General features: G+C 45.0%; 1 protein-coding gene across 2 annotated transcripts in view; it reads left to right on the top strand.

The window, feature by feature from the left end:
- STYXL1 (serine/threonine/tyrosine interacting like 1) overlaps nucleotides 1-19,967 on the top strand; it is a 72,323-nt gene that overhangs the window by 203 nt on the left and 52,153 nt on the right. The window contains exon 2 of one of the 2 annotated variants that reach the window (XM_043559830.1): nucleotides 11,287-11,390. In XM_043559830.1, the coding sequence (XP_043415765.1) occupies nucleotides 11,288-11,390 (103 nt within the window). In that variant the 5' untranslated portion in view covers nucleotide 11,287. Of the gene's footprint in view, nucleotides 1-11,283; nucleotides 11,391-19,967 lie in introns of both variants that reach the window. The other variant, XM_043559831.1, reaches the window with a different exon arrangement.

The raw sequence follows: 19,967 nt of genomic DNA on the forward strand, positions 1-19,967 counted from the left end.
GACAAAGGCCCTGACAGGGAGACAGGTCGAGGTCGCGCTGCAGGCCCGGCGGAGGGGGTGCGGTGCGGGCCCTAGACCTCAGCCCAAACCACCCAGTCTGCTCCGGGAGGCCGCAGGGCCTCCGAGCTCTGGAAAAGAAAAGAGGAGAGGAGGTTGAGCCCTGGGGGTGGGGTGGGAGAATGGGGTCCCCTCTCATCAGTCTCTTCGACGCACCCCTCCTTCCCCCGGGTCACGTACACGTACCGCCCACCCACCAGTACCCTAGTCCTTGGAGGTGCACAGGACCCTCTGTTAGGGTTCAGAGAGCTTTACAAACACCACCACTGAGAATGGCGGACACAGCACTGCTGGGCGAGGCACCGTTATGGTTTCAGGAAAGCAGCCCCGTGTTGCAGAGGAGGAAACTGGTATCTAGGTGGTAACTTGCATGGTCACCCGATCCCTACTCCTCAGGTCTACCCGGCCATGCTGTGAACACGGCCACATTGTTTCTGCTTTAGGTACGGAGAAACTCGCTTGACACCCAGTTATAAGGGGATTTGTTTGGAGTTTATCCAGACAGGAAGTAAAGCTGTGGTTCTTGCTCACAAGGAACTTATCACTTACGTTTATAAGCTGAATTATAGAAGCTTCATGTCCCCCCAACTGTTTCCTGGGTACACAGAGAGTTCCTTGCCCTCAGTCAAGGGGTGGGGGTGGGGGGCAGATAGAGGTGCAGCAGGTTGTTGGTTTAACAAGATCCGCCCATTTTCTTGCGTTTAGGGAGCTGAGTCTAGTGGGAGAGAGGGGGCAAATTGCAGGCAGCATGATATGGGCAACACTAGGAGAGTTACCAGGTGTGATGAGAGCAGGAGGTGCATCCAACCCAGCAACAAGCTGAGACATTCAGGAGGGAGTTACTCAGTGGGACCATTCGACTCCAGAGAAGAGAGAGAGCCTTGCCTGGCTGTGGGGGTGCAAGTATTTGAGTTGAGGAAGAAGAGTCCAAAGTAAAACCTGGGGCTAGGAAAGCCCAAGTCTACAGATGGTGAATAGATCCTCTCTGTTGGAGTGGGGACCTGCAGACGAGCAGTGTATCTTAACCACCAACTGTTCTCTGGTTAATTATTTACCCCTCTATTTTACCACTAGAACCGAGACTACCTTGTGGTCAGGTACATCTCTCATCCCTGAGCCTTTACTGTCCAGCAGACTGAGCATAGATCTCTGAATTTTGGAAGAGTTGAATAGCTTTAGATAAGGCTGAGAAAAGCAGGTTGCAAAACGAATGAACAAACATTGTGCAGGAGCAACGAATGTTAGCTGAGAAGTTTATATTTTATTCCTTAGGCAGCAAGTGTTTACGATGCTGCCGCTGGCACTATGGGGGAAGATTGGACTGACCTTAACCTGCCAAGGATTCGGATGGCAAGATCTGGAGGGCAGGGAAATTGTTTGGGAGGCTATCCTAGGAGATGTTAAAGATCTGAGTTACGGTGGCCATAGACATGGAGGGAGTGGGGCCAATGAGGGAGAAGTCTCCAGGGAAAAATTGATTAGTTTGCAGGTTTAAGAAATGAAAGATGGGGGCGCCTGGGTGGTTCAGTCAGTTAAGCATCCAACTCTTGATTTTGGCTCAGGCCATGATCTCATGGTTTGTGGGATCGAGCCCCACATGGGGCTCTGCACTGATAGCATGGAGCCCCCTTGGGATTCTCTCTGCCCCTCCCAGTGCGACCTTCTCTCTCCCTCTCTCCCTTTCTATATATATATATAGATAGATAGATTGATAGATAGATATACACATATATATATACACACATATATATACACACACATATATATTATATATACATATGCATTATATATACATAATATATATATATATATAATTTTTTAAAAAAAGAATGAAAGAAATGATGATCAGACTGAGAAGTATATAAGTACAGAAATGGGATTTGGGGGTTATGTGGAAGGAGAGCTGGCTAGAGAGGCAAAAAATAGCTCCATTTTAGTTGGGTTGAATTAGAAGTGATGGTGATTTGTCCACATGGAAATATCGGTGGACAGGTTGGGAGTTACTCCAACATGAAATGTGGGATTGAAACCCATGAGAGAGGCCAGGGCCAAAGGCATCCCTGTAGAGGGGGGAGAGAGGTGAGGCCCTGAGAAAAATGTGAATCATGGAGTCTCACACTCCTACAACTGGGCTACACCCTCCCTCTCCTTGCCAAGTTGTCTACTTGGGCCATCCCAAGCAACTTGACTGTTAGAAAAGCCAGCCTCGCATTTAGTTCATAGCTGCTTCCCTTCAAATCCCAAGATTGCTCATAACAGCATTAACAGCTGCTGTATTAAACGGCATGTCTCTGCTGTCCTTTGCATGTGTGACTGTTACACTGAACATGCAGGGCCTCGTCCAGAAAGCCTACTGCAGTCCTGAAACAGCTTTGTTGTCGTCCCCATGCTTGCTTTATTTCTTTGCTTGCTCTCGGATCACCCCAGTCATCGAAACAGACTTTGTGCAATAGCCGTAATGTCCCATTTACATTAGTAGTCAAATCAAGCGAATTCAGTGTCCAAGCCTCTCCTCTTCCTCTCTTAAGCTTGCTTTAGGCTCCCACCCTTGGAGGGGAGAGTGCTTGACTTCTCCATTTCTCCCATCTTGCTTCCTCACACCCCCACCTCCCCTGAAAGACTGTGGCTTCAGACTGCAGTTGTAGGAGTAGAGGTAGGGGCAGGAAAGGTCCCTGTGTCATCTGGTATTAGTATTCTCTGAGCTTGACAGGAGTTTGTAGCTGATTATCTTCCATGTGGTGCTTCTGTGGGTCTCTAGCTGCAGTTCCTTTGACCTAAGTGGTTATGCCTCAGTCTTGCTTTCAGTTGTTCTTCAGCCCCTGGTTTCTGGAATTCCCTACTACCTGCAGTTGGCCCATTGTGCCTCCAAGTGGTCATCTTGGGCAAAGTCCCTTTATGATGGCTTCTAGCTGGCCTTCTCTCTTGCCCACATTTTATCTATAGGAAACACACATCCTTTGCCCCAAAAAATCCTGGGGTGGAAGTTGGGTGAGTGCAAGGCATTTCAAATGCATCTGACTCTCCTTGCTTTGCTAACAGCTAGCCAACCTCAGACTTTTCCGGGCTGGGGCCCGGCACCTGCCTCTCTGCCTGCACTAGCTTCAAAGGGCATAGGCCAAGCTATTCTAGGGATTTTCTTTCTGGCTTTATGAATTGTTTCAAGAAAGCTCAGGCTTGTGAATTCTGGAATTCAGAAAGATGCTAATGGAGGAGGGGGGAGAACTCTGAGATCCTGAAAGGAGAGAAAGATTAAGTGGGAGAGGATAAAGTCAGAGGATTCCAGGAGAAAGCATGTAGCCTCCCCCCCCCCGCCCCCAACGGAGATTGGCGGGGGGGGGGGGGGGTGCAGCTGGCTGAGAAGGGCTGTTCACACCTAGTGGCCTTAACTTTCCCAGGCAAGAAATAGGAAATGAGAGAATATGCTCCATGGGGACCCCAGGAGGGTTGAGGAGGTTTGGATAACAGTTATAGCAACTGGGAAAATTCTGGGCAAATGAATAGTGAGAAAGGGATTAGTTGACAGCTGTGGAGGCCAAGCTGAATTCTGCAGTGTGTACTTCTGTGTGTCCAAGTCCACATGGTTTCCATAGCCCAGACCCTAGACCAAGGTCACCAATGTACAAGTGGGGCTGCATACACTCCTATCCACACATACACACCTGCGTATTCATATCTTTGAACACACAAACGTGTATCTACAAGGGGGATTTATTTTTATTGTTGTATGGTTTGTATATGATACAGATCTTAAGTGTTCAGTTGACTGTTTTTTACTATTTACACTCTTAATCGCCACCCCCCAACACAATCTATAAAACATTTTCACTATTCCAGAAAGTTCCTTCATGCTCCTTTACATCAGTCCCCCCAAGACTGTTGCTTCTGTCACCATAGTTTCATTTTGTTTGTTCTTCATTGTATATTTTTATATATGATATGTGAATATATTGACCCCCCCCCCTTGCCCTACCCCTCACGTACACAAGTCATCCACATCCACATATACTGACCGTTTTGTGCCTTACAATAGGCTTAGACCATGGTCATGGGCTATCCTGTCTCTGCTATTAGCTGCTATATATGCTAACCTATATATATGTTGGATACATGTCCCATATGAATATATATATGTGCAGTATATGTGCTAACCTATCTTCTCTTCAACACTAAAATCATACCTCAAGTGAAGTCTTTTTTTTTTTTCAAAAAATTTTAAGTTCATTTATTTATTTTGAGAGAGAGTGTGAGCAGGGGAGGGGCAGAGAGAGAGGGAGAGAGAGAATCTCAAGCAGACTCTGCACCACCAGCACAGAGCCAGATGCAGGGCTAGAACTCCTGAACCATGAGATCATGACCTGAGCAGAAACCAAGAGTCGGACATTTAACCCACTGAGCCACCCAGGCTCCCCTCAAGTGAAGTATTTTCAATCTCTCCTTTCAGATCCTTGGAGCTAAAAGAAAAAGTTAGAAAGGTGGTAATCATTCCACCTTGCATGGGAGTTTATTTTTCTCTAGGTGCTCTTGGATGTTTTAAAACAGAACTGTATCGGGATAAATAGCTTTAACTTAGCTGTGGCTCGTGTCTGCCAGAAGTCAAAGGACTTGGCTTCCAAGACCCGTTCTGGCCGAACACGTAGGAGGTGGTGGGCCAGCAGCAGCACGGCAGCAAGAAGCACCGGCAAGGAGTTCCCAAGAGCTCCCAAGAGCTGAGAGTCGCCAACGGTGGCCGATCTGAGTCAGGAGCAGAGCCTTCCGTCTCCCAGGTCAGCCAGAGGTCAGGGAAGTAGGAGCAGTGCCCAGTCCAGAGCCTGGTCAGGGCCGAGGACCCGTGCAGAGGAGCAGAAAGGGAGGCCTAAGCCTGATCAAGGAGCAGAGGAAAGGCAAATGCTGGTGGCTGAGTGGGAGAAGAGACCAGATGTCATGGTCACGGCCTTTGGGAGACTATGTTGCAGTTCACCAGCCCCTACCTCTGACGGGTGAATTGCCTGCAAGACCTGTCACTCTCAGGACTACTAGGGTACCTCTCAGGTGTGTAGTGTACCCAGGTGTGGGGACATGGGAGTGAAGGGAAGGGATGGGGATGTGTGCGGCTGGGTCTGGGCCCCTGGCCCATACCTGTTGCTTCCAAAATCCAGAGATTCTGGCCATCGCTAACAGTAGGACCTGGTGCGCCTCTGATTTCGAGACCACTCGGGTAGCCTCCACAACCCCGTGGCGCTATAGCCTGGCTCTATGTGCTCTAGTTTTGTCAAGGGGCAGGCTGTGATTGAGGAAAGGCTATACCAGATCCTTGGGGATCTTGACTCTACAGCAACACCAAAGGCTCCCTCTACTTACAAACTTGGCTAGCTCCTGCTTTGCTCCTTGGCCTGAGATTCTCTGAATGGTGCTCTGTGTCTACTGGATTTGGAGCTGTCAGAGGCTCCTAGGTGAAATTGAAAGGAGAGAGAGGGTAGGAGTGAAGGAGCTTCTGTTTCCTAAGCTCCTGCTCCACACCAGGGCCAGTGCTGGGCAATTTATGTCTGTCGTTTCAACGTCACATTCCTATAGCCTTTCCAGTGTAATCCTGTGTAAACTGCTTCAGTTTATAGGTGATAGTTATAGTGTTAAAGCCTGTTCCTGTATTTAAGCCTTGGTCATCCTGGCACAGCCTCTGCTTCACACAGAGAACCAGGGCACAGTGGGGTTAGCTGTGGACCCTGAGTCCTATCTGTGCAGTCCTCTGGTTCCTGCTTAGCCCGAGCCAGGAACCCACAGTAAAGCTTATGGGCTGGCTTCTCCAGGAGCATGGAGCATTGCCTCTTCTCCACTGGAAGCCCATCAGTTGTGTCCACCCAGACTGTGTGAGGCCAAGAGTCTACCAAACTCTGTCCTGAAGGTCCTTTGAGAAGCCTGACGTGAGGCCCAGCCTCTGTCGGCGATGCCATCAGCCAGAATGGAAGTCCTTGTGTACCCAAAGGATCTGGTATAGGCTTTCCTCAAGCACAGGGAGGCAAGAAGGGCTGGGTCTGGCTAGTTTCCAGCTTCATCTCAGGCTGTGTCAACCCCTAATGAAACATCCCTTCCTAACTGGCAGTTTTCCCCGAATATAGACCTTGTGTCCTCACTGGAGTGGAGTTTACCAGCCCAATTGCGTCCAGACAGCTCTGGGCCGACAGAGCTGCACACACATCTGGTTCGGAGAGAGGCCAGGCCTTTACAGTGAAGGGTGAAGAACTTCCCTACTGGTGGGTGTGTAATGTGCAAGTGTTTTGGGGTGGCTCTGCTTGCCACCCACAAAGCCATGTGGGTTTCCCAAACTGGTCAATTCACAGGAAGATTGGTCTCTCTGATCCCCTGAAGCCAGCTTCCTCTGGCCACTCTTCCCATCTGCCTGCCCCGTTCCCCTGCAAAACCCATCACACTGACCCTCACCCCCAAAGTCTCAAAAAGAGTCTATCTCTGCTGAAAGAGTCCACAGGGGGATGTCCTAAACTTGCCATTTTGGCACTAGTGTTTTGAACAGGCCATTAGGAAAAGGATGCTTGATAGAAATAATCATAGTCAATGCTGCTAGGATAAACATCTGACTGAGGGATCAAACCTTTATTGTAAAAATCACACAGGAAAAGCTTGATCTTGGGGAAACTAATTTTGGCTAAACAAAATTGAAAAAAATCAGAATTAGTTAACTATGAAATGAAATCAGGGAATTCAGTCTGCTTTAGTGGAACTCACAAAGGAAAATACTTTTGGCGAAAACTTGCCAATATTAGTTTAATGGTCTGTGTAAAAGCTCAAAATGTCAAAATATTCTCAGGGCCCAACAGCCGAGCCAAGAGCATTGTCAACCTTGTAGAGGTGGGAGCAGCACTAAAAGAAGTGGAAAGCCTTCCACCTGCCCGGGCTAGCAGTGCCCGTGATCTTAGCTCACAGGGCTGCATCCTCTTTCAGAACTGTGCCGTTTAGGGGCAGGGGTGATAGTGCCAGTTGGTTAAGCGTTCGACTTCAGCTCAGGTCACAATCTCCTGGTTCGTGAGTTTGAGTTCTACATCTGGCTCTCTGCTGTCAGCACAGAGCCCGCTTTGGACCCTCTGTTCCCCTGTCTCTCTCTGCCCCTCCCCTGCTCATGCTCTCCTCTCTCAAAAATAAACATTAAAAAACCCCACAAAACTGTGCTGTTAAGTTCAGGAGCTGTTCTTATCCCTCTCATACTTTATCAGCGGATGAGGGCAGTTCTTGCTTGACCAGGGAGAGTTCTCCCTTGGGGAAGCAGAGAACTCTGGAGGAGTTGATCCCTGGGGCTGGGTTTTCACCTGGAAGCCACTAGTGAACCCGGACTTTCAGAGGCAGAGGATCTGGGATGTGACTGGGGGTGGGAGTGGGGAGGTCCTTAGGCGCGTCTGTGTGGCCTCAAGTCAAGATGGCCCCATTGACGAAGGCAGGAATGGTGACTATTCATCCAACGTGTGCTTATTGAGCACCCTTCACCAAAAATCGTGGGCACTGGGTGAGGATACAGTGAACAAAAGGGCAAGGTCCCTGCCCTTTGTTGTATGTATGCCCCGCACATTCCCAGAGGATAAGATTGGTGGTAAAGCAAGCAAACCGATGAGTGCATTGTGTCGAATGATGGCAGTGAGGTGAAGACGAAGACACCCATAGTTTGAAAAGATCGCCCTGCGTGCCATGTAAAGATGAGATCATAGGGAGAAGGCAAGAAGCCAGAAGCTCAGTTGGGAAGTATGGCATCACCAGGAGAGAGATGATAGTACCCTGGTGTAGAAGGTTAGCTCTGGAGCTGGAGCAAAGTGGATGGGTTTGAAATATGTTTAAGTACTAGAGCTGATGGATTGGATGTGAGGGGCCGGGGGAAAGAGGGATTCGGGGTATGGACTTGAATAGCTAGGTGGATAATGGTGCTGTCTTTTGAGGCTGAGGAAACTAAAAGAGAGGCATTGGAGGTATGGGCACGTGTGAATTAAAAGTTGTTTTGGCCATGTTATGTTTGAGAGGCCCAATGAGGCATCCAGGTGGGTCGAGCTCAATGGAGAGGTCAAGCAGGACTACGATTTGGGACTCATTGGTTTATAAATGGTATTCAAATCACTTAGACTCTAGATCTTTTTTTTTTTTTTCTTTAGTTGCTTTTTTAACATTTATTTTAAAGAGACAGAGACAGCATGAGTGGGGGAGGGGCAGAGAGAGGGAGACACATAATCCAAAGCGGGCTCCAGTCTCTGAGCTGTCAACACAGAGCCCGACATGGGACTCAAACCCATGGACCGTGAGATCATGACCTGAGCCAAAGTCAGACACTTAACTGCCTGAACCCCCAGGTGCCCCTAGGCTCTAGATCTTCTAGTAGTGGTTCTCAAGTAGCAGTGACTTGCCCTCTTCTTTCAGGGGACATTTGGCAACATCCAGAAACAGTTTGGGTTGTTTACAACTGGGTGGGGAGGGCTTTGCTACTGGCATCTACGGGGTGGAGGCCAGGGATGCTGCTAAACATCCTGCAATGCACAGGTCAGCCCCCCACAGCACAGATTTATCTGGCCTCGAATGTCAATGTCAATGGTGCTGAGGTTGAGAGCCCTGTCCTACAGAGAGAGTGTAGACAGAGAAGGAAAGAGATGACTGCCTAAGGACTTTTTTTTTTTTTAAATATATCTTAAAAAAAATTTTTTTTTAATGTTTTGAGAAAGAGAGACAGAGCGTGAGCCAGGGAGGTCAGAGAAGGAGGGAGACACAGAATCCAAAGCAGGCTCCAGGATATAAGCTGTCAGCACAGAGCCTGACGCGGGGCTCCAACTTGTGAACTGTGAGATCATGACCGGATGTATCTAAATATCTTTTTATTTTCATTTTGTTTCTCCCCTACTTGTGCTCTCTCTCTTAAACAGAGAGGGAGAGAGAGAGAGAATCCCAAGCAGGCTCCTCAGTGTCAAGTGCAGAGCCCAATGAGGGGTTCCAGCTCCTGAACTGTGAGATCATGGTGACCTGAGCAGAAACCAGGAGTTGAATACTTAACTGACTGAGCCACCCAGGAGCCCCATGGACTTTCTTAACATGAGGAGGTAGAGCCTCCCACCCAGAAGACCAAGTAGCAACAAACAGTGGGAGAAGAGAAGCCTGGGGAGTGGAGTGTTCTGAGAGTAGAGAGTATTGGGAGGGAGGGGTGCTGAACTGGGTTAAGTGCTAAGAGGCTCCATCCTTTGAGCCCAGGGAGAAGTGATTAATGGCTGAGGGGAGGTGGACATTGCTGATGACCTGGATAAGAACAATTCCTACAGTTCGATGGGCTCCAGGGGCAAAGATTGTATTTCTTCCCTGTTCAGAATGTCTCACATGTGTAATTTCATTAATCCACACACAATAGGGAGGTGCTATTATCTTGGTTTTTACAGAAGTGGCAATATTACTAATAGCCCCGTTTTCTAGAGGTAGAAACTGAGGCGCAGAGAGACTAATTACTCCCCCCTGATCAGGCAGCCGACAGTAAGCGGCACAGCCAGGATTTGGACCTAGAGAGTCTGGAAGCGAGGAAGTGGAGGGAGTGAGACGTCTCTCTGCAGAGAACAGAGATGGGTACCGAGGATGTTTGCCTGCTGATAGGAATGATCCATGTGGAGGCTGAAATTGGTGATGTTGGAGGGGAGGCTGAGAACCAAAGTCTGACTTAGTGGGAAGGATCCAGGGCCCATGGTGAGGGGGGTGGCCTTTCCCAAGAGCATTCTACTGCTTACTCTGAAGTGGGTCCTAACTGTCCTGAGCAAGATTATCCCTAGACTCAACTTCTCTCCCACATGCCCCCTGCTGGCCGCCAGAGGCCTGCTGGCTAACTCTTTGTAGCCCCCACCCCTGCTAAAAGGTAGCCTCCCTGTAGAAGTGGCTGCACAGGCCCAACCTTTCCCCCTCCATGTTCTTGGGGCACAAGAGCCCAGCCCAGCCCGGGCGGGCAGTTCTGTCAGTACACATCAGCGATTCTCCACCCAACTTTGGCGTCCGTGATCTTTGTCCTCAGCCTACAAGGCCCCTCCGCAGGGTCATGGCTTATCACTCTCTACCTGCGGTCACACCAGCCTCCTTTGGACTCTGTCAAGTACTGAATGTTCTTCCCTTCCTCACCCTCTCTCCCTTCTCTGCCTGGCTAAGTCTTGCATAGCCACCTGGTTCAGCCTAGCAGTCGCATCTCAGCCCTTTCTGTCTGCTCCAGCCAGATGAGGCCCTCCTGTTAGCTTGTCCTCCAACACTGGATGCTGACTCTTGTAGTGCTTTTCCTGTTTATAATGTGGTTTTTGGCTCAATGTCTGTATTCCATGCTAGGCTGTAACCTTCATGAGGGTAGTCTGTTTCACCAGTTATTTCCAGTGCCTGGTATGCAGTAGGTGCTCAGTAATGAAATGAAAGAAGAAAGGAATCGGTGACTGTATTACAGCCTACGGTGTATTTCTCTGGCTCAGATATGCTGTGTACAATACTTGATTCTCTGTGATGCACATGTTACTACAAATTTTTGAAGCTTTCCGGATCACCTTCATGATTATTTTCATCTTTGTTTGAAGGTGTGTTAAAGAGTTTAATCCAGTATCTTTGGCCATTCATTTAAAATGGAAAGAAGGGGGTGCCTGGGTGGCGCAGTCAGTTAAGCGTCAGGCTTTGGCTCAGGTCATGATCTTGCAGTTCGTGAGTTCGAGCCCCACCTCGGGCTCTGTGCTGACAGCTCAGAGCCTGGAGCCTGCTTTCGTTTCTGTGTCTCCCTCTCTCTGCCCCTCCCCAGCTTGCACTCTCTCTCTTAAAAATAAACATTAAAAATTAAAATATATAGGGGCGCCTGGGTGGCTCAGTCGGTTAGGCGGCCGACTTCGGCTCAGGTCATGATCTCGCGGTCCGTGAGTTCGAATCCCACGTCGGGCTCTGTGCTGACAGCTCAGAGCCTGGAGCCTGTTTCGGATTCTGTGTCTCCCTCTCTCTGACCCTTCCCCGTTCATGCTCTGTCTCTCTCTGTCTCAAAACTAAATAAACGTTAAAAAAAAATTAAAATATATATATAAAAAATAAAATGGAAAGAGGGACTAGTCCACTAGGCTCCATGCCGAGCATTGATCCTGCTTAAGGTTCTGTCTTCCCCTCCCTCCCCCCCTCTTTCTCCCTCTCTCCCCTGCTCGCTCTTGCACTTTTTCTCACTCTAAAGTAAATAAATAAAATAAAGAGGTACTAAGCTTATACATTGTTGATTCTTCCCAGTAGGATGGCTGGTTTGGTTTTGTGTGAACCAACAGAGCTTTACAACATCTTGAATCAGGTCACAAAACTGTCGCGACTGACTGAACCCAACTATCTCTGCCTATTGGGTAAGTGCTTTAAAAATACGATTTTTGGTGAATCAACAAATCTATGGAGATGAGGGAACAAATGACTTTAGAAAACCTTTAGATTCCTTCGACATAGCTTACAATGATGCTACTAATTGTCACATGACTTGGAAATCATTCCAGGTTAGGTCTAGAAGTTCTTGGAAGACCTGTGTTCTTGTCAAGTGAAACATTTCAAACACCCAGCAAATACATAGTGATGCTAATAAATGCCCATGTACCCACCACTCAGATTCAGCATACATAACGTTACACATAGATGTACCCCTCTATTGTACCCCATCCTGATCCCATCGCTTCTCCTCCCCAAAGATGATCGGTTCTGTATTTTTACATTTTTACTATATATGCAGGCATCCTGAAATAACGTGTGGCTTGGTCATTTATACAAATTGTACCATAATGTACAATCATTCTGCAGCTTGCTTTTTCTTAGAATTTTTGAGATCTCCCCCCCCCCACCCCTGCCCCATGTCTAAATGTGAAGATCTGTTTTAACTGTCAGGGTAGCGCCCATTGCTAATCAGTCGTGATGTGTTGCTTGCGTTGTGTTTCTATTGATGAACAGTGCCTTGTGCGACTCTTATTCACGGGCAAGAATTTCTTCAGGGTATCTAAGTAGAAATGGAATTGACAAGTTGCAGATTCTGCTTTCACTACATTATTGTCAAATTGCCTCCAAAAAGATGATCATTTTGCATTCCCATCATCAGTGTAAGACCCATACCTACCGACACCTGGTTTTGTCAGCCTGGAAAATTTTTGCATTCTGATTGGTGTGAACTTGTGATTTTTTTTTCCTCCCCCAATTAAAAAAATCACAATAAAATACACATAACATAAAATGTGCTGTTTTGGCCACTTTAAATTGTACAGTTCAGTGTATCAAATACGTTCATAATGTTGCACGGTATTATGCACACCACCATCCATCTCCATAACTCCTCATCCTGTAAACTCTAAAACTTACACCCATTGAACACTAACTCCCCATCCCTCCCATCCCTAATCCCCTGGAAATCCCCATTCTCCTTTCTGCCTCTGTGATTTTTAAAAAAATTTTTGAATGTTTTTTAAAATTTATTTTTGAAGGAGAGAGAGAGACGGAGCATGAGTAGGGGAAGAACAGAGAGAGAGGGAGACACAGAGTCCGAAGCCAGGCTCCAGGCTCTGAGCTGTCAGCACAGAGCCCCATGCGGGGCTTGAACCCACAAACTGTGAGATCATGACCTGAGCCGAAGTCGGATGCTTAACCGACTGAGCCACCCAGGCGCCCCATCTGCCTCTATGATTTTTGACCATTGCAGGTCATGTAAGTGGAGCCATACAGTATTTGTGTTTTGCAACCGGCTTATTTCACTGAGCATCATCACATCATCTGGGTTCTTCATGTTGTAGCATATTGCAGAATTTTCCTAAGGCTGAATAACATTCCGTTGTATGTATATACCACATTTTGCTTATCCATTTATTTGTCAACAGACATTTGGGTTGCCTGCATGTTTTAGCTATCGTGAATGATGATGATCATGGGTGTACAAATATTTCCGAGCCCCTGCTTTTATTTATTTTGGGTATATAAACCAGAAATGGAATTGTTGCATCATGTGGTGATTCTATTTTTAATTTTTTGAGAAATTGCCCCATTGTTTTCCACAGCAGCTGCGTCATTTTACACGAACACAAGGGTTCACAAATTTCTAATTCTTCCATGTCATTGTCAACACTTGTTATTTTCTGGTTTTTTTGGGGGGTTAGTAATCATTCTAAGAGGAGGGAGATAGAATCTCCATATAATTCTGATTTGCATTTCCCTAATGATTAGTGATGTTGAGCATCTTTTCCATGTACTTATTGGCCATTTGTATATCTTCTTTGGAGAAATATGGGATCGAGTCCTTTGCCCATTTTTGAATCAGTTTTTTTTTTTTACCTTTGAGTTTTATCAGTTATCTACATATTCTGGATATTAATACCTTGTCAAATTTAATGGTCATGAAGTTCAGTTTGCCTAATTCTTTTTCATTTGTTGCCCATGCCTTTGGTGTCCTATCCAGGAAATTATTGCCGAATCCAATGTCATGAAGGTTTGCCCTATGTTTTCTTCTTCAAGTTTATACTTCTGGTCTTACATTTAGGTCTTTGATCCATTTTGAGTTAATTTGTGTATGTGGTGTTAGATAAAGGTCCAACTTCATTCTTTTGCATGAGGATATCCAATTTTCCCAGCACCATTGTTTGAAAAGACTGTCCCATTCTTAGTCTCTTGAGATTCTGTACGAATTTTAGGATGTGTCTTCCTTCCTTCCTTCCTTCCATCCATCCATCCATCCATCCATCCATCCATCCATCCATGTTTATTTATTTTGGGGGGGTGGGAGGGGATGAGGAAGATATAGTGCAGAGCCCGATATGGGGCTTGATCTCATGAATCCTGAGACCATGACCTGAGCCAAAATCAGTCGGCCACTTAACTAACTGAGCCACCCAGGCACCCTGGGTTTTTCTCTTTCTATAAAAAAAATCATTGGGAGTTAGATAGATAGTGCATTGAATCTATAGATTGTTTTGAAATTTTGTTTTGTATAGTACTGACATCTTAACAACATTGTTTCCCAGTTCATGAACATGGAGTGTTTTTCCACTAATTTGTCCTTTAATTTCTTTCAGCAACATTTTGTAGTTTTCCATGTACAAGTCTTTTGCTTCTTTGGTTAAATTAATTCTTAAGTATTTTATTCCTTTTGACATAATTGAAAATGGAATTATTAATTTCTTTGTCAGGTCGTTTATTGTGAATGTATAGAAACACAACTGATTTTTGTGTGTTAACTTTATATCCTATAGCTGTGATGAATTCATTTGTTAGTTCTAACAGGTTTTTTTTGTTTGTTTTGGTTTTTTTGGTCAGATCTTCAGGGTTTTTCAAATCTCATTGAACTTTACAGTACAAAGAATATATTTTAATGTATGGAGTTTTTAGAAGTTTATTTTTTTTTAGTAATTTCTGCAGTCACCATGGGTCTCAAATTGATGAACCCCAGATCAAGAGTCACTTGCTCTTCCAACTGAGCCAGCCAGGTGCCCTTTAGGGTTTTTTTGTTTTGTTTTGCTTTTTTTTTGTTTTGTTTTGTTTTTACACATATGAGATGATATCATCTGCAAACTGAGCTGATTTTGCTTCTTCCTTTACAATTTAGATGCCCTCTATTTCCTTTTCTTGCCTAATTGCTCTGGCTAGGGCTTCTAGTACTTTGTTGAATAAAAGTGGTGAAAGTCCACATCCTTGTGTTTTTCCTGACCTAGAAGAAATGTCTTTAGTCTTTCACCATTGAATATGACATTTGCTCCATTTTTTTTTTTAACATGTGGTTTTAGTATGTTGAGGTAGTTTCTTTTTATTCCTGGTTTGTTGCACGTCTTTCTTATGAGAGTGTACCACATTTTGTCAAATGCTTTTTCTCATCAGTTGGAATGATCATGTGGTTTCTTTCTTTCATTCTGTTGATGTGGTATATTACATTGACATTTTGGTGTGTTGAACTGTCCTTACATTTCACAAATAAATCCCACTTGTTTATGGTATGTAATCCTTTTAATATGCGGCTAATATTTTTTTGGAGAATTTTTGCATCAGTGTTCATACTGGCCCGTAGGTTTTTTGTTTCTCTGTTTTTCTTGTAGTTTCTTTTGCTTTGGTATCAGGGTAACGTTGGCTTCATAGAATGATTTAGGAAGTGTTCTTTCCTCTTCAATTTTTTTTGAAAAGTGAGAAGTATTGGGATTAGTTCTTCTTTACATATTCACCAGTGAATGCATCAGGTCCAGGGCTGATTTTTCTTTATTAAATAAATTATATTTTAAATCTTTTTTTTTTAGTTTATTTATTTTTGAGAGAGAGAGAGCATGCAAGCACAAGTGGAAGAGAGACAGAGAGAAGGAGAGACAGAATCTCAAGCAGGCTCCATGCCATCAGCACAGAGCCCAATGTGAGGCTCGAACTCACAAACCATGAGACTATGACCTGAGCTGAAACCAAGAGTTGGATGCTCACCTGTCTACACCACCCAGGAACTCTAAATCAATATTTTAATAAACACATGAAATTCTTCTCTATGGGGATGAATAGATCTCTAGGTCACGGATTTCAAAAGGTTTATCATCATCTTTCAAGACAGTACACTGAATTCTGAAGTGTTAGATTGGTAAGAAGCAATGGATGAGATCTCTTCTGGGATCTGCTTTTGGTCAGATATGGGAAAGACCCTTCAGAGTAGTGGACTTGGGGGGAGTACAGACCAGGGAAAAACCTCAGTGCATGCACTATACCTGGTTTATAATTCTGCTTTGGGTCAACTCTACCAGTACAAGAATATACATGTGAATTATAATAATATTGAATGTAGTTTAAACTCTTTTCTATGAATATATATCCTGTATAGATCCAGCCTGATGATTAGAGTGGTTGAGTGGTCTATGCAATGCTGCTGCTTCTTCTTCTTCTTCTTCTTCTTCTTCTTCTTTTTTTTTTTTTTTGTCAGGAGAGTTTTAAATTTTTTTAGAGAGCACAAGCAGGGAATAAGGAGAGGGGGAAATGGAACCTAAACTGAGCATGGAACCTGATGCCAGACTTGATCCCATGACCCTGGCATCATGACCTGAGCGGAAATCAAGAGTCAGATACTTGAGTTCCTGGGTTGGTCAAGCGTCCAACTTTGGCTCAGGTCATGATCTCATGGTTTGTGAGTTTGAGCCCCACATTGGGCTCTCTGTTGTCAGCACAGAGACCGCTTTGATCCTCTGTCTCCCCCCCCACTCCCATCCCTCCCCCTCTGGTTTTCTGTCTCTCTCCCCCCGATTCCTCCCCCTCTGATTTTTTGTCTCTCTCAGAAAGACCCTCCCCCCTACCCCCATCAAAATAAATAAACTTAAAAAAAAAAAAAAAGAGAGAGATGCTCAACCAACTGAGCCACCCAGGAGATTTTTGATCATTGATTCAATCTCCTTACTGGTTATAGGTCTACTCAGATTTTTTCCTTCTTTGTGATTTGGTCTTGGTAGGTTTGTATTTCTAGGCATCTGTCAATTTCATTTAGGTTATTTAATTTTTTGGCATATAATTGTTGATAGTACTCTTTTACAGTCTTCTTTATTTCTGTAGACTTGGTAGTAATGTCCCTACCTTGATTTCTGACTTTAGTAATTTAGATCTTCTCTCTCTTTTTCTTCTTCTTAGTCCATCTAGCTAAGGGTTTGTTGATTTTTATTTTTCAAAGAGCCAACTCTTGGCTTCATGGATTATTTTTTTTTAAGTCAATGTCATCTGGGACACATGTGATGAGGTCTGTGCTGATTTAAATTTGTATCTGCACATATATGCACAATAGTCCCCAAAGCTAAAGACCACATGATTGTAGAAATTAAAAAAAAATAAAATGGCCCTTCTTGGAAGATTAGAGCAACACATCCAATCCTCTTGGTTTGTTCATTTTTAATTTTTTAAATGTTTGTTTATTTGGGGGGGGTGCACAGCACGAGTAGGGGAGGGGCAGAGAGAGAGGAGAGAGAGAATCCCAGGCAGGTTCCATGCTGTCAGCACAGAGCCCGATGTGGGGCTCGAACTCACGAAACCATGAGATCATGACCTGAGCTGAGATCAAGATCTGCTTAACCAACTGAGCCCCCCAGGCGTCTCCCAGTCCTCTTGTTAAGAAGCTATAACCGAACCCAGTTTGTCTGCCCGCCATGGCACAGCAAAGCCAATCCTACAGCGAGGGAAGGGTTTGAGAACAGCCAAATGACAGGAGGGCGAGCCTCAAATCTGCCTTCCTGAAGGGGAAGAGAACAAGTGTTTGGTAATCCTATGGGTTGGGATTTCATACGTATTGATGAAAAGGATGGGGAGACTTAAGACTGTTTATGAGGAAAGGTGGAGCATTCATATCACACAAATGTATGTTAACATATATCTCATGTTCACTTTACAGTGGACACAGCATTAACATGAGACAAAATTCAGGAGGTCATCTTAGGGCAGAGAGAAGGGGCTCTGTGCATGCTCTGAGAGCGGGATGGGTTTTGGGCTCTTATTTCCAGTCAGGAATGCAGGGCTTTGTATGTTCATCAGCTGGAACCCTATCAATGACCTTGAGTCTAGGCTTCTGCAGAGACAGGAGTGGATTTGTTAGTGACGTCTGGAAAAAAAAGCCATAGCTGATTAGGGAGAAACAGGTCTCTGAAAAACAAGCTTTAAATTTCCTGTTAGTTTCGGGGTGCCTGGGTGGCTCAATTGGTCAAGCGACCAACTTTGGCTCAGGTCAGGATCTCACAGTTTGTGGGTCCAAGCCCCGCATCGGGCTCTGCACTGACAGCTTGGAGCCTGAAGCCTACTTCCTTTCTCTCTGCCCTTTCCTCTGCTTGCAGTCTGCCTCTCTCTCTCAAAAATTGATAAACATTAAAAAAAAATTTTTTTTTTAAATTTCCTGTTAGTTTCAACCTCATTAACCCTATGGAGCATGGTTTCAAAGCCTTATCAAAAAACGGTAGCTTTGGGGTGCCTAACTGGTTCAGTTGGAACAGCATGCAACTCTTGATCTCGGGGTCATGAGTTCAAGCCCCACACAGGGTGTAGAGAACACATAAATGAATAAATGAATAAATACTTTAAATGTCTTTCTTTTTTCCCCCGAGAGAATGTGTGAGCAGAGGAGAGGGACAGAGGGGGAGAGAGAGAATCTTAAACAGGCTCCATGCTCAGTGCAGAGCCCACTGCAGGGTTCAATCCCAAGAACCTGAGATCATAATCTGAGTTGATATCAAGAGCCAGATGCTCAACTGACTGAGCCACCCAGGTACCCCACAAATATTTTTTTTTTCAGAGCTACTTTTTCCTTTGTTTAAGATTATTTACTTTATTTACTTTATTTTTTATTTTATTTTATTTTATTTTATTTTATTTTATTTTATTTTATTTTAAGTTTTTTTTAATGTTTTATTTATTTTTGAGACAGGGAGAGACAGAGCATGAACAGGGGAGGGTCAGAGAGAGGGAGACACAGAATCCGAAACAGGCTCCAGGGTCTGAGCTGTCAGCACAGAGCCCAACGCGGGGCTCAAACTCATGGACCGAGAGATCATGACCTGAGCCAAAGTTGGACACTCAACTGACTGAGCCACCCAGGTGCCCCAAGATTATTTACTTTTTGAGAGAATCAGCATGTGAGTGGGGGAGGGTCAGAGAGCAAGGTTGAGAGAGAAACCCAAGCAGGCTTTGCATTATCAGCGCAGAGTCCGACACAGGGCTCAAACCCATGAACTGTGAGATCATGACCGGAGCCAAAATGAAGAGTTGGACACCTAACTGACTGAGCTACCCAGGAGCACCTCTTTTTTTTTTTTCTTTTCTTTTTTTTTTTTTTAGGTGTGATTCACAAGAAGCTACTTTTTTTTTTTTTTTAAGTTTTTTTTATTTGGGTGCTTGGATGGCTCAGTCAAGCATCCGATTCTTGATTTCAGCTTGGGTCATGATCCCAGGGTCGTGGGATTGAGCCCCCATGGCACTAAGTGTGGAGCCTGCTTAACATTCTCTCTTCCTCTGCCCCTCTCCCCCACTAATGCACTTGCTCTCTGTTTCTCTTTCTCTCTCTAAAATTGAAAAAAATTACATGTTAAAACATCTTGAGCGGTGCTTGGGTGGCTCAGTCGGTTAGGCTTCCAACTTCGGCTCAGGTTATGATCTCATGGTTCATGGGTTCCAGCCCCGCATCGGGCTCTGTGCTGACAGCTCAGAGCCTGGAGCCTGCTTCAGATTCTGTGTCTCCCTCTATCTCTGCCTCTCCCCGGCTCGTGCTCTGTCTCTCTCTCTAAAAAATGAATAAACATTTTGAAAAATTAAAAAATAATCTTTTTTTTTTAAAAATTTTTTTCAACGTTTTTTATTTATTTTTGGGACAGAGAGAGACAGAGCATGAACGGGGGAGGGGCAGAGAGAGAGGGAGACACAGAATCGGAAACAGGCTCCAGGCTCCGAGCCATCAGCCCAGAGCCTGACGCGGGGCTCGAACTCCCGGACCGCGAGATCGTGACCTGGCTGAAGTCGGAGGCCTAACCGACTGCGCCACCCAGGCGCCCCTAAAAAATAATCTTGAAACTGTCTTTTGAATTTGTATTTACATTAGTTAAAAGAGATCCATTCATAAGACTACCTAGAATTAGGCTTATAATATATTCTAGTATTTCAAGTTTATGACTAGTTACTAAACATCAGTTTACAAATAACATGTTCAGTTTTTCAAATCTTTTTTCCCCCACTTTTCTTGAGAAATAATCAACATATATCACTGTAGGAGTTTAAGGCATACAGCATGATGGTTTGATTTGCATATATTGTGAAATCGTGATAGGTTTAGTTAATATCCATCATCTCTTATAAATACAATAAAAAGAATAGAGCATTTCTCCTTACGATGGGAACTCTTAGGATTCACTCTTAAGAACTTTCCCACAGGGGTGCCTGGCCAGTTCAGATGGGAGATCACATGACTCTTGATTTTGGGG

This window comes from Prionailurus bengalensis, chromosome E3 (assembly GCF_016509475.1).
Source record: "Prionailurus bengalensis isolate Pbe53 chromosome E3, Fcat_Pben_1.1_paternal_pri, whole genome shotgun sequence".
Taxonomy (NCBI): Eukaryota; Metazoa; Chordata; class Mammalia; order Carnivora; family Felidae; genus Prionailurus; species Prionailurus bengalensis.